General features: G+C 49.8%; 1 protein-coding gene across 2 annotated transcripts in view; it reads left to right on the plus strand.

Moving 5' to 3' along the window:
• Positions 1-15,276, plus strand: part of LOC138803016 (complement C5-like) — a 184,538-nt gene that overhangs the window by 118,143 nt on the left and 51,119 nt on the right. For both annotated transcript variants that reach the window (XM_069986831.1, XM_069986832.1), the window contains exon 25: positions 1,014-1,089. In XM_069986831.1, coding sequence (XP_069842932.1) covers positions 1,014-1,089 — 76 coding nt within the window. The remainder of the gene's footprint in view (positions 1-1,013; positions 1,090-15,276) is intronic.

Genomic DNA, 15,276 nt, shown 5'->3' on the forward strand with positions numbered 1-15,276 from the left:
TCCCCTCCTACTGCCTCATCCCCCCCTACACTGCCCCCCCTCCTACTGCCTCATCCCCCCTTCCCCTCCTTCTGCCTCATCCCCCCTCCTACTGCCTCATCCCCCCTTCCCCTCCTTCTGCCTCATCCCCCCCTCCCCTCCTTCTGCCTCATCCCCCCCTCCCCTCCTTCTGCCTCATCCCCCCCTACACTGCCCCCCTCACCTCCTACTGCCTCATCCCCCCCCCTACACTGCCCCCCCCTCACCTCCTACTGCCTCACCCCCCCCCTACACTGCCCCCCTTCCCTCCTTCTGCCTCATCCCCCCTTCCCCTCCTTCTGCCTCACCCCCCCCCCCCTACACTGCTCCCCCTCCTACTGCCTCATCCCCCCTTCCCCTCCTTCTGCCTCATCCCCCCTCCCCTCCTTCTGCCTTATCCCCCCCTACACTGCCCCCCCTCCCCTCCTACTGCCTCATCCCCCCTCCCCTCCTACTGCCTCATCCCCCCCCCCTACACTGCCCCCCTCCCCTCCTTCTGCCTCATCTCCCCCTCCCCTCCTTCTGCCTCATCCCCCCTTCCCCTCCTTCTGCCTCATCCCTCCCCCACACTGCCCCCCCCTCCTACTGCCTCATCCCCCCCTTCACAGCCCTTCTCCCCTGCTGCTGCCTCATCCCCCCCTCCCCTCCTACTGCCTCATCCCCCCCCACACTGCTCCCCCTCCTACTGCCTCATCCCCCCCCTACACTGCCCCCCTCCCCTCCTACTGCCTCATCCCCCCCCTACACTGCTCCCCCTCCTACTGCCTCATCCCCCCCCCACAGTGCTCCCCCTCCTACTGCCTCTTCCCCCCCCCCCCTACACTGCCCCCTTCCCGCCTCATGTCCCCCTACATAGCCGCACCCCCCCTCCCCCATCCCTTCCCTACATTGTAGCAAATTCCGCCCCCCCATGCTGCCGCTGCATCCCCCTCAGCTACAGCACCGCACCCCCTTAACCTGCCTAAAGTATTTCCCTATTGGCTTCTTTTTTGTAGGGGTCACCAGCATCTTATCATTCCGAAACAAAGACTTCTCCTACAGTCTGTGGAGGGACGGCAACCCCAGCACCTGGTACGTACAGAAACACGAAGGGTTACAGCCCGTCAGCCCCCAATTATTCCTGGTCCCTGCATCCATTCCTGCTCTGTATATGATCATCCTGAGCCTCCTGGTGCATACACGGATGGCCAGAATGGCAGTGATGACTCAAAGGCAGAGCTATAGGGTGGGCAGGGTGTGACTGTGCGGTCCCTGCCAGGCCGGGAGTGGTGTAGGACCAACCCTGGACGGCACGGCAACAACACAGTGAGAAAAGAGTAACCCAAGTGTACGGGTGTGTATAGGTGCAGGTGAGCAAAGAATGAGCCCGAGTCCAGTGTGTTTGTCAAAAATAAAGTACTTTTACTTTGGATCAACGTAGTGTAAACAGTACACATAGTAACAGTGCAGTATATCGATACAAATCCTATAGAAGGCGTAGGTGCTGGTAGCTGAGGTAGAACACTGGTGCTTCAGGTGAAAGGTGCTTTGCAGTAGAGAGAGGGAGAGGAGTTGGCAGAGGCGCCCTGCCCAGGGTATTAGTGTGTTCTGCCGAAACAGTTAGAGCCACCCCTGCTCTAACTGACGTTAAAGAGAATACTCATACTCACGGAGGACTTTAAGTCCTTGACCTCCTTATGCCTCCTAGTTGCGGGCCACCCGTTCTACGTGGGTAGTACAAGCCCCAGTCCTTGGTTATCTGGGCGAAGCAGACTCCAGGGGTTTCCCAGTTGTCCTGCACTGCGCAGTGGGATACGTAGACGTTCCATAGCTTTGTCCTAAATGGGTCAGCTCCTGTAGCTTCAGGTAACTGCACATTTTAGAGAGGTTCCTGGCGTGGGCAAGGTGTATCCCTGTTTGGCTTCTCTCCCCTGGTGGAAGCTTAGCACTGCATAGCTGTCTTAAGGTTCATTAGAAGAACGCTATGGCCAAGCTGGTCCTCACACATCCACTAACTCTGAGAACTAGCTGTGAACTGACCACTTCCTCCCGCCAAGAACTAACTCCTCCCACAGGGACTAAACTAAACCCTCCTGTGAGTGGTGGGAAAGAGAAGAAATAGGATAGGATGAAAACAGAGGGAAAAGCACCTGCACCTGTGTGTGACTGTTATAGTGGGGTGTGGCTGTTATAGTGGGGTGTGGCTGTTATAGTGGGGTGTGACTGTTATAGTGGGGTGTGACTGTTATAGTGGGGTGTGACTGTTATAGTGGGGTGTGGCTGTTATAGTGGGGTGTGACTGTTATAGTGGGGTGTGACTGTTATAGTGGGGTGTGACTGTTATAGCGGGGTGTGGCTGTTATAGTGGGGTGTGACTGTTATAGTGGGGTGTGACTGTTATAGTGGGGTGTGACTGTTATAGTGGGGTGTGACTGTTATAGTGGGGTGTGACTGTTATAGTGGGGTGTGGCTGTTATAGTGGGGTGTGACTGTTATAGTGGGGTGTAGCTGTTATAGTGGGGTGTGACTGTTATAGTGGGGTGTGGCTGTTATAGTGGGGTGTGACTGTTATAGTGGGGTGTGACTGTTATAGTGGGGTGTGGCTGTTATAGTGGGGTGTGACTGTTATAGTGGGGTGTGACTGTTATAGTGGGGTGTGGCTGTTATGGCAGGGTGTGGCTGTTATAGTGGGGTGTGGCTGTTATAGTGGGGTGTGGCTGTTATAGTGGGGTGTGACTGTTATAGTGGGGTGTGGCTGTTATGGCAGGGTGTGGCTGTTATAGTGGGGTGTGGCTGTTATGGCAGGGTGTGGCTGTTATAGTGGGGTGTGGCTGTTATGGCAGGGTGTGGCTGTTATAGTGGGGTGTGGCTGTTATGGTGGGGTGTGGCTGTTATAGTGGGGTGTGGCTGTTATGGTGGGGTGTGGCTGTTATAGTGGGTGTGGCTGTTATGGCACGGTGTGATGGTGGGGTGTGACTATAGCTGTGATGGTGGGGTGTGGCGGAGTGTGGCTGTGTTGACGGTGTGTGATTGGGTAGGGTGCGATGGCGGGGTGTAATTGTAATGGTAGGGTGTGGCTGTTATGGCTGTGGTGGTGTGGTGGTGGGGTGTGGTGGTGGGGTGTGGTGGTGGGGTGTGGTGGTGGGGTGTGGGGGTGGGGTGTGGCTGTTATGGCTGTGGTGGTGGGGTGTGGTGGTGGGGTGTGGTGGTGGGGTGTGGTGGTGGGGTGTGATACATTGTAACATAGTAAATAAGGTTGAAAGAAGACAAGAGTCCATCAGGTTCAATCTAGGGAAACCTACTGTGTTACTCCAGGGAAGGCAAAAACCCCTATGAGGCAGATGACAATTGCCCCACCACAGGGAGAAAACTCCCCCCAACTCCAATGGCGACCAGAATAATCCCCGGATCACCGGAAATCTAATGCCCATAACTTGTAATATTATATTGTTCAAGAAAATCATCCGGGCCTCCCCTGTACTTATATAATGAATCGGCCAAGACAGCATCATGTGGCAGAGAGTCCCACAGTCTTACCGCTCGTACAGTAAAGAATATAGAGAGTCCCACAGTCTTACCGCTCGTACAGTAAAGAATATAGAGAGTCCCACAGTCTTACCGCTCGTACAGTAAAGAATATAGAGAGTCCCACAGTCTTACCGCTCATACAGTAAAGAATATAGAGAGTCCCACAGTCTTACCGCTCGTACAGTAAAGAATATAGAGAGTCCCACAGTCTTACCGCTCGTACAGTAAAGAATATAGAGAGTCCCATAGTCTTACCGCTCGTACAGTAAAGAACCCGCGTTGATGCTGATGATAAAATCTTCTTTCCTCTAGACGTAGAGGACGCCCCCTTGTCATGGTTACAGACCTAGGAGTAAGGAGACCACTACAAAGACCTCTGTACTGTCCATTCATATATTTGTACATTGGGATCAGATCGCCCCTAAGACGTCTTTTTTCTAGTGTAAATAACCCCAAGCGTGATAACCTGTCCTGGTCCTGTAACCCCCCCCCCCCCCATTCCCTTAATGACCTTTGTTGCCGTCCTCTGCACCCGCTCCAGTTCAGCTATGTCCTTCTTATATACCAGTGCCCGGTGCTGTATACAGTATATACCATGTGTGGTCTGACCAGTGATTTATAAAGAGGATAAGCTATGTTCTCATCTTTAGCATCTCGACCTCTTTTGATGCACCCCATTATTTTATTAGCCTTGGCAGCTGCTGCCTGACACTGATCACTATAGATGAGGTTACTGTCCACCCATACCCCCTGTGCCCCAACACTGCCCCCTGCTGTACCCCACTAGTAACTGTGACCCAACACTGACCCCTATGGTACCCCACTAGTAACTGTGACCCAACACTGACCCCTATGGTACCCCACTAGTAACTGTTACCCAACACTGACCCCTGTGGTACCCCACTAGTAACTGTGACCCAACACTGCCCCCTGTGGTACCCCACTAGTAACTGTGACCCAACACTGACCCCTGTGGTACCCCACTAGTAACTGTGACCCAACACTGACCCCTGCGGTACCCCACTAGTAACTGTGCCCCAACACTGACCCCTGTGGTACCCCACTAGTAACTGTGACCCAACACTGACCCCTATGGTACCCCACTAGTAACTGTGACCCAACACTGACCCCTGTGGTACCCCACTAGTAACTGTGACCCAACACTGACCCCTGTGGTACCCCACTAGTAACTGTGACCCAACACTGACCCCTGCGGTACCCCACTAGTAACTAAAACCCAATCTGAATATGTTCCATCAATGACCACCCTCTGTTTCCTATCACACAACCAGTTACTTACCCATTTGCATACGTTTCCCCCAGTCCCAGCATCCTCATTTTGTAGACCAAACTTTCATGCGGCACAATATCAAATACTATAGAAACGTCCAGCTACACAACGTCCACAGCCTCCCCCAGGTCCTGTCTATATACACAACGTCCACAGCCTCCCCCCGGTCCAGTCTATATACACAACGTCCACAGCCTCCCCCAGGTCCTGTCTATATACACATATACAGCCTCCCCCAGGTCCTGTCTATATACACATATACAGCCTCCCCCAGGTCCAGTCTATATACACAACGTCCACAGCCTCCCCCCGGTCCAGTCTATATACACAACGTCCACAGCCTCCCCCAGGTCCTGTCTATATACACATATACAGCCTCCCCCAGGTCCAGTCTATATACACATATACAGCCTCCCCCAGGTCCTGTCTATATACACATATATACAGCCTCCCCCAGGTCCTATATATATATATACACATATACAGCCTCCCCCAGGTCCAGTCTATATACACAACATCCACAGCCTCCCCCAGGTCCAGTCTATATACACAACGTCCCCAGCCTCCCCCAGGTCCAGTCTATATACACAACGTCCACAGCCTCCCCCCGGTCCTGTCTATATACACAACGTCCACAGCCTCCCCCAGGTCCTGTCTATATACACATATACAGCCTCCCCCAGGTCCAGTCTATATACACATATACAGCCTCCCCCAGGTCCTGTCTATATACACATATATACAGCCTCCCCCAGGTCCTATATATATATATACACATATACAGCCTCCCCCAGGTCCAGTCTATATACACAACATCCACAGCCTCCCCCAGGTCCAGTCTATATACACAACGTCCCCAGCCTCCCCCAGGTCCAGTCTATATACACAACGTCCACAGCCTCCCCCCGGTCCAGTCTATATACACAACGTCCACAGCCTCCCCCAGGTCCTGTCTATATACACATATACAGCCTCCCCCAGGTCCAGTCTATATACACATATACAGCCTCCCCCAGGTCCTGTCTATATACACATATACAGCCTCCCCAGGTCCAGTCTATATACATATATACAGCCTCCCCCAGGTCCTGTCTATATACACATATACAGCCTCCCCAGGTCCTATATATATATACACATATACAGCCTCCCCCAGGTCCTGTCTTTATACACATATACAGCCTCCCCCAGGTCCAGTCTATATACACATATACAGCCTCCCCCAGGTCCTGTCTATATACACATATACAGCCTCCCCCAGGTCCTGTCTATATACACATATACAGCCTCCCCCAGGTCCAGTCTATATACACATATACAGCCTCCCCCAGGTCCTGTCTATATACACATATACAGCCTCCCCCAGGTCCTGTCTATATACACATACACAGCCTCCCCCAGGTCCAGTCTATATACACATATACAGCCTCCCCCAGGTCCTGTCTATATACACATATACAGCCTCCCCCAGGTCCTATCTATATACACATATACAGCCTCCCCCAGGTCCAGTCTATATACACATATACAGCCTCCCCCAGGTCCTGTCTATATACACATATACAGCCTCCCCCAGGTCCTGTCTATATACACATATACAGCCTCCCCCAGGTCCTGTGTATATACACATATACAGCCTCCCCCAGGTCCAGTCTATATACATATATACAGCCTCCCCCAGGTCCTGTCTATATACACATATACAGCCTCCCCCAGGTCCTATCTATATACACATATACAGCCTCCCCCAGGTCCAGTCTATATACACATATACAGCCTCCCCCAGGTCCTGTCTATATACACATATACAGCCTCCCCCAGGTCCTGTCTATATACACATATACAGCCTCCCCCAGGTCCTGTGTATATACACATATACAGCCTCCCCCAGGTCCAGTCTATATACATATATACAGCCTCCCCCAGGTCCTGTCTATATACACATATACAGCCTCCCCCAGGTCCAGTCTATATACACATATACAGCCTCCCCCAGGTCCTGTCTATATACACATATACAGCCTCCCCCAGGTCCTGTCTATATACACAACGTCCACAGCCTCCCCCAGGTCCAGTCTATATACACATATACAGCCTCCCCCAGGTCCTGTCTATATACACATATACAGCCTCCCCCAGGTCCTATATATATATACACATATACAGCCTCCCCCAGGTCCTGTCTATATACACAACGTCCACAGCCTCCCCCAGGTCCTGTGTATATACACATATACAGCCTCCCCCAGGTCCAGTCTATATACACATATACAGCCTCCCCCAGGTCCTGTCTATATACACATATACAGCCTCCCCCAGGTCCTGTCTATATACACATATACAGCCTCCCCCAGGTCCTGTCTATATACACATATACAGCCTCCCCCAGGTCCTGTCTATATACACATATACAGCCTCACCCAGGTCCTGTCTATATACACATATACAGCCTCCCCCAGGTCCTGTCTATATACACATATACAGCCTCCCCCAGGTCCTGTCTATATACACATATACAGCCTCCCCCAGGTCCTGTCTATATACACATATACAGCCTCCCCCAGGTCCTATCTATATACACATATACAGCCTCCCCCAGGTCCTGTCTATATACACATATACAGCCTCCCCCAGGTCCAGTCTATATACATATATACAGCCTCCCCCAGGTCCAGTCTATATACACATATACAGCCTCCCCCAGGTCCTGTCTATATACACATATACAGCCTCCCCCCGGTCCTGTCTATATACACATATACAGCCTCCCCCAGGTCCTGTCTATATACACATATACAGCCTCCCCCAGGTCCTGTCTATATACACAACGTCCACAGCCTCCCCCAGGTCCAGTCTATATACACATATACAGCCTCCCCCAGGTCCTGTCTATATACACATATACAGCCTCCCCCAGGTCCTATATATATATACACATATACAGCCTCCCCCAGGTCCTGTCTATATACACAACGTCCACAGCCTCCCCCAGGTCCTGTGTATATACACATATACAGCCTCCCCCAGGTCCAGTCTATATACACATATACAGCCTCCCCCAGGTCCTGTCTATATACACATATACAGCCTCCCCCAGGTCCAGTCTATATACACATATACAGCCTCCCCCAGGTCCTGTCTATATACACATATACAGCCTCCCCCAGGTCCTGTCTATATACACATATACAGCCTCCCCCAGGTCCTGTCTATATACACATATACAGCCTCCCCCAGGTCCTGTCTATATACACATATACAGCCTCCCCCCGGTCCTGTCTATATACACATATACAGCCTCCCCCAGGTCCAGTCTATATACACATATACAGCCTCCCCCAGGTCCAGTCTATATACACATATACAGCCTCCCCCAGGTCCTGTCTATATACACATATACAGCCTCCCCCAGGTCCTGTCTATATACACATACACAGCCTCCCCCAGGTCCAGTCTATATACACATATACAGCCTCCCCCAGGTCCCGTCTATATACACATATACAGCCTCCCCCAGGTCCAGTCTATATACACATATACAGCCTCCCCCAGGTCCTGTCTATATACACATATACAGCCTCCCCCAGGTCCTGTCTATATACACATATACAGCCTCCCCCAGGTCCTATCTATATACACATATACAGCCTCCCCCAGGTCCTGTCTATATACACATATACAGCCTCCCCCAGGTCCCGTCTATATACACATATACAGCCTCCCCCAGGTCCAGTCTATATACACATATACAGCCTCCCCCAGGTCCTATCTATATACACATATACAGCCTCCCCCAGGTCCTGTCTATATATACACATATACAGCCTCCCCCAGGTCCTGTCTATATACACATATACAGCCTCCCCCAGGTCCTGTCTATATACACATATACAGCCTCCCCCAGGTCCAGTCTATATACACATATACAGCCTCCCCCAGGTCCTGTCTATATACACATATACAGCCTCCCCCAGGTCCAGTCTATATACACATATACAGCCTCCCCCAGGTCCTATATATATATACACATATACAGCCTCCCCCAGGTCCTGTCTATATACACATATACAGCCTCCCCCAGGTCCAGTCTATATACACATATACAGCCTCCCCCAGGTCCTATATATATATACACATATACAGCCTCCCCCAGGTCCTGTCTATATACACATATACAGCCTCCCCCAGGTCCTGTCTATATACACATATATACAGCCTCCCCCAGGTCCTATATATATATACACATATACAGCCTCCCCCAGGTCCAGTCTATATACACATATACAGCCTCCCCCAGGTCCTGTCTATATACACATATACAGCCTCCCCCAGGTCCTGTCTATATACATATACACAGCCTCCCCCAGGTCCTGTCTATATACACAACGTCCACAGCCTCCCCCAGGTCCTGTGTATATACACATATACAGCCTCCCCCAGGTCCAGTCTATATACACATATACAGCCTCCCCCAGGTCCAGTCTATATACACATATACAGCCTCCCCCAGGTCCTGTCTATATACACATATACAGCCTCCCCCAGGTCCAGTCTATATACACATATACAGCCTCCCCAGGTCCTGTCTATATACACATATACAGCCTCCCCCAGGTCCAGTCTATATACACATATACAGCCTCCCCCAGGTCCTGTCTATATACATATATACAGCCTCCCCCAGGTCCAGTCTATATACACATATACAGCCTCCCCCAGGTCCTGTCTATATACACATATACAGCCTCCCCCAGGTCCAGTCTATATACACATATACAGCCTCCCCCAGGTCCTGTCTATATACACATATACAGCCTCCCCCAGGTCCAGTCTATATACATATATACAGCCTCCCCCAGGTCCTGTCTATATACACATATACAGCCTCCCCCAGGTCCTGTCTATATACACATATACAGCCTCCCCCAGGTCCTGTCTATATACACATATACAGCCTCCCCCAGGTCCAGTCTATATACACATATACAGCCTCCCCCAGGTCCTATATATATATACACATATACAGCCTCCCCCAGGTCCTGTCTATATACACATATACAGTCTCCCCCAGGTCCAGTCTATATACACATATACAGCCTCCCCCAGGTCCTGTCTATATACACATATACAGCCTCCCCCAGGTCCTGTCTATATACACATATACAGCCTCCCCCAGGTCCAGTCTATATACACATATACAGCCTCCCCCAGGTCCTGTCTATATACACATATACAGCCTCCCCCAGGTCCTGTCTATATACACATATACAGCCTCCCCCAGGTCCAGTCTATATACACATATACAGCCTCCCCCAGGTCCAGCCTATATACACATATACAGCCTCCCCCAGGTCCTATATATATATACACATATACAGCCTCCCCCAGGTCCAGTCTATATACACATATACAGCCTCCCCCAGGTCCTGTCTATATACACATATACAGCCTCCCCCAGGTCCTGTCTATATACACATATACAGCCTCCCCCAGGTCCTGTCTATATACACATATACAGCCTCCCCCAGGTCCTGTCTATATACACATATACAGCCTCCCCCAGGTCCTGTCTATATACACATATACAGCCTCCCCCAGGTCCAGTCTATATACACATATACAGCCTCCCCCAGGTCCTGTCTATATACACATATACTGCCTCCCCCAGGTCCAGTCTATATACACATACACAGCCTCCCCCAGGTCCAGTCTATATACACATATACTGCCTCCCCCAGGTCCTGTCTATATACACATATACAGCCTCCCCCAGGTCCTGTCTATATACACATATACACAGCCTCCCCCAGGTCCTGTCTATATACACAACGTCCACAGCCTCCCCCAGGTCCTGTGTATATACACATATACAGCCTCCCCCAGGTCCAGTCTATATACACATATACAGCCTCCCCCAGGTCCAGTCTATATACACATATACAGCCTCCCCCAGGTCCTGTCTATATACACATATACAGCCTCCCCCAGGTCCTGTCTATATACACATATACAGCCTCCCCCAGGTCCTGTCTATATATACACATATACAGCCTCCCCCAGGTCCAGTCTATATACACATATACAGCCTCCCCCAGGTCCTGTCTATATACACATATACAGCCTCCCCCAGGTCCTGTCTATATACACATATACAGCCTCCCCCAGGTCCAGTCTATATACACATATACAGCCTCCCCCAGGTCCTGTCTATATACACATATACAGCCTCCCCCCGGTCCTGTCTATATACACATATACAGCCTCCCCCAGGTCCTGTCTATATACACATATACAGCCTCCCCCAGGTCCTGTCTATATACACATATACAGCCTCCCCCAGGTCCAGTCTATATACACATATACAGCTTCCCCCAGGTCCTGTCTATATACACATATACAGCCTCCCCCAGGTCCTGTCTATATACACATATACAGCCTCCCCCAGGTCCTGTCTATATACACATATACAGCCTCCCCCAGGTCCTGTCTATATATACACATATACAGCCTCCCCCAGGTCCTGTCTATATACACAACGTCCCCAGCCTCCCCAAGGTCCAGTCTATATACACAACGTCCACAGCCTCCCCCAGGTCCTGTCTATATACACAACATCCACAGCCTCCCCCAGGTCCTGTCTATATACACATATACAGCCTCCCCCAGGTCCTGTCTATATACACATATACAGCCTCCCCCAGGTCCTGTCTATATACACATATACAGCCTCCCCCAGGTCCTGTCTATATACACATATACAGCCTCCCCCAGGTCCTGTCTATATACACATATACAGCCTCCCCCAGGTCCTGTCTATATACACATATACAGCCTCCCCCAGGTCCAGTCTATATACACATATACAGCCTCCCCCAGGTCCAGTCTATATACACATATACAGCCTCCCCCAGGTCCAGTCTATATACACATATACAGCCTCCCCCAGGTCCTGTCTATATACACATATATACAGCCTCCCCCAGGTCCTGTCTATATACACATATACAGCCTCCCCCAGGTCCTATATATATATACACATATACAGCCTCCCCCAGGTCCAGTCTATATACACATATACAGCCTCCCCCAGGTCCTGTCTATATACACATATACAGCCTCCCCCAGGTCCAGTCTATAACTTACCTCTTCATAGAAGCCGATCAGATTAGTCTGACAGGACCGATCCCTCATACCCCCCCCCCCCCCCCATGCTGGTGCTGCGTCATAAGATTATTATAGTGTTTGAAAATCCCCATGTTGTAATCCGTATTCTTCTTCTTCTTCTTCTTCTTCTTCTTCTTCCAGCCATTTTTCTGCACGTAATACAGCCCGAACCGCTTTGCGCACAGACTCCATTCAAACTGCGTTTCGAAGACCTTGGCAGTGTGAGGTGTGCTATCTATTTTTCGTTTCGGTCAGATTTGTCGTTTTTAAGAAATTTACGTTTAAAGACCCCAAATTTCCCATAGAAAATAATGGCCCATTGGAAATAATGTCCACAGCTGAAATATAGGAGCCAATAGGAACTCTAAGGTCTCACACCGTCCACAGTCACATGTCCACTATTGGCCAATAGAAGATGTAATACATGGAAGGTCCTTAACGATTTTGTCTCACTGACATGAGTAAGGTTGTCATGGTAACCGAGCGATGATCTTCACCATTATAAGTACCCAGATCGCTCTTAAAGGGACCCAAGTCGCTCTCAAAGGGACAGGAGCCATGTCGCTCTTAAAGGGTCCCATGTAGCTCTTAAAGGGATCCAGGTCGCTCTTAAAGGGACGGGACCCAAGTTGCTCTTAAATGGACGGGACGCATGTTGCTCTTAAAGGGACCCAAGTCACTCCAAAAGGTATGGGACCCATGTCGCTCTTAAAGAGACCCATGTCGCTAGAGCGACCCGGGTACTTTTAAGAGCGACCTGGGTCCCTTTATGAGCGACCTGGGTCCTTTTAAGATCGAAATATGTCCCTTCAAGAGCGAAATATGTCCCTTTAAGAGCAACCTCGGTCCCTTTAAGAGCAAAATGGGTCCCTTTAAGAGCAACATGGGTCCCTTTAAGAGATAAATGGGTCCCTTTAAGAGATAAATGGGTCCCTTTAAGAGTGACCTAGGTCCCTTTAAGAGCGATCTGGGTCCCTTTAAGAGCGATCTGGGTCCCTTTAAGAGCGAAATGGGTCCCTTTAAGCGTGAAATTGGTCCCTTTGAAAGCAAAATATGTCCCTTTAAGAGCAAAATGGGTCCTTTTAAGAGCAACCTGGGTCCCTTTAAGAGCGAAATGGGTCCCTTTAAGCGTGAAATTGGTCCCTTTTAGAGTGAAATTGGTCCCGTTAAGAGCAACCTGGGTCCCCCTTAAGAGCGAAATGGGTCTCTTGAAGAGCGAAATGGGTCCCTTTAGGAGCAACCTGGGTCCCTTTAAGAGCGAAATGGGTCCCTTTAAGAGCAACCTTGGTCCCTTTAAGAGCGAAATGGGTCCCTTTAAGAGCAACCTGGGTCCCTTTAAGAGCAAAATGGGTCCCTTTAAGAGCAACCTGGGTCCCTTTAACAGTGACCTGGGTCCCTTTAAGAGCGAAATGGGTCCCTTTAAGAGCGACTTTGGTCCCTTTAAGAGCGACCTTGGTCCCTTTAAGAGCGACCTGGGTCCCTTTAAGAGCGAAATGGGTCCCTTTAAGAGCGACCTGGGTCCCTTTAAGAGCGAAATGGGTCCCTTTAAGAGCGACCTGGGTCCCTTTAAGTGCAACCTGGGTCCCTTTAAGAGCAAAATAGGTCCCTTTAAGAGTGAAATTGGTCTCTTTAATAGCAACCTGGGTCCCTTTAACAGCGACCTGGGTCCCTTTAACAGCGACCTGGGTCCTTTTAAGTGCAACGGGGGCCCTTTAAGACCAACCTGGGTCCCTTTAAGAGCGAAATGGGTCCCATTAAGAGCGACCTGGGTCCCTTTAAGAGCGACCTGGGTCCCTTTAAGAACAACCTGGGTCCCTTTAAGAGCGACCTGGGTTTTGTTAAGAGCCACCTGGGTCCCTTTAAGAGCGAACTCTAAAGGACAAGTGCCATGAAAACCTTTTTCCCAGTAATTGAAGCACATTACAAAGTTCTATAACTGTGTAATGTGCTTCAGTCACCTATCTGCCCCCCTTCCATGTCTTTCCCCCCCTCCTCCCCCCACCAGGAAGTGTCCTGACTCACACAGACCTGATTACTGTCGTCACTGTCGTTCTTGTGAGGATCATCAGCAGGAGGGCTGCTCTAGCTCCTGTTACACCAGCCTCCCCTTGCTCAGCTTATCTTCTCTAGTGACATGACTAATTCACTCACTGAGTGCACGGCAGCAGGAGAGAGGGTATGAGGTGGGGGGAGGGGGGAGCTGCCTATGTGCCGGAGTCAGAGGGAGGGAAGATAAGCATGACATGTGACAAGTGATGGCTTGCAGTTGTTCAGCCAATGGGAGCTGAGCAAGCTGTCACCTGACAAGGCAGGGGAGGGGGAGGCTAGTGTAACAGGAGAAGGAGCAGAGAGAAGAGCTTGGTGACGGTGACGACAGTAATCAGGTCTGTGTGAGGTAGGACACTTCCTGGTGGGGGGAGGAGGGGGGGAAAGACAGGGAAGGGAGGCAGATAGGTGACTGAAGCATATCACAGAGTTATAGAACTTTGTAATATGCTTCAATTACTGGGAAAAAGTTTTCATGGCACTTGTCCTTTAACCCTTTAAGGACATGGCCCATTTTCGTTTTTACGTTTTCGGTTTTTCCTCCTTGTGTTTAAAAGGCCATAGCACTTGCATTTTTCCACCTAGAAACCCACATGACCCCTTATTTTTTGCGTCACTAATTGTACTTTGCAATGACAGGCTGAATTTTTCCATAAAGTACACTGCGAAACCAGAAAAAAATTCGAAGTGTGGTGAAATTGAAAAAAAAAACGCATTTCTTTTATTTGGGGGAAATGTGTTTTTACGCCATTCACCCTGGGGTAAAACTGACTTGTTATATATGTTCCTCAAGTCGTTACGATTAAAACGATATATAACATGTATAACTTATATTGTATCTGATGGCCTGTAAAAAATTCAAACCGTTGTTAACCAATATAGGTTCCTTAAAATCGCTCCATTCCCGGCTTATAGCGCTTTTATCCTTTGGTCTATGGGGCTGTGCGAGGTGTCATTTTTTGCGCCATGATGTGATCTTTCTATCGGTACCTTGATTGCACATATACGTCTTTTTGATCGCTTTATATTACATTTTTTCTGGATTTGATGCGACCAAAAATGCGCAATTTTGCACTTTGGGATTTTTTTGCGCTGACGCCGTTTACCGTACGAGATCAGGAATGTGATTAATTAATAGTTCGGGCGATTACGCACGCGGCGATAGCAAACATGTTTATTTATTTATTTATTTGTTTACTTTTATTTAAAACCTGGGAAAAGGGGGGTGATTCAGACTTTTATTAGGGGAG

This window comes from Dendropsophus ebraccatus, chromosome 10, assembly GCF_027789765.1.
Source record: "Dendropsophus ebraccatus isolate aDenEbr1 chromosome 10, aDenEbr1.pat, whole genome shotgun sequence".
NCBI classification, from domain to species: Eukaryota; Metazoa; Chordata; class Amphibia; order Anura; family Hylidae; genus Dendropsophus; species Dendropsophus ebraccatus.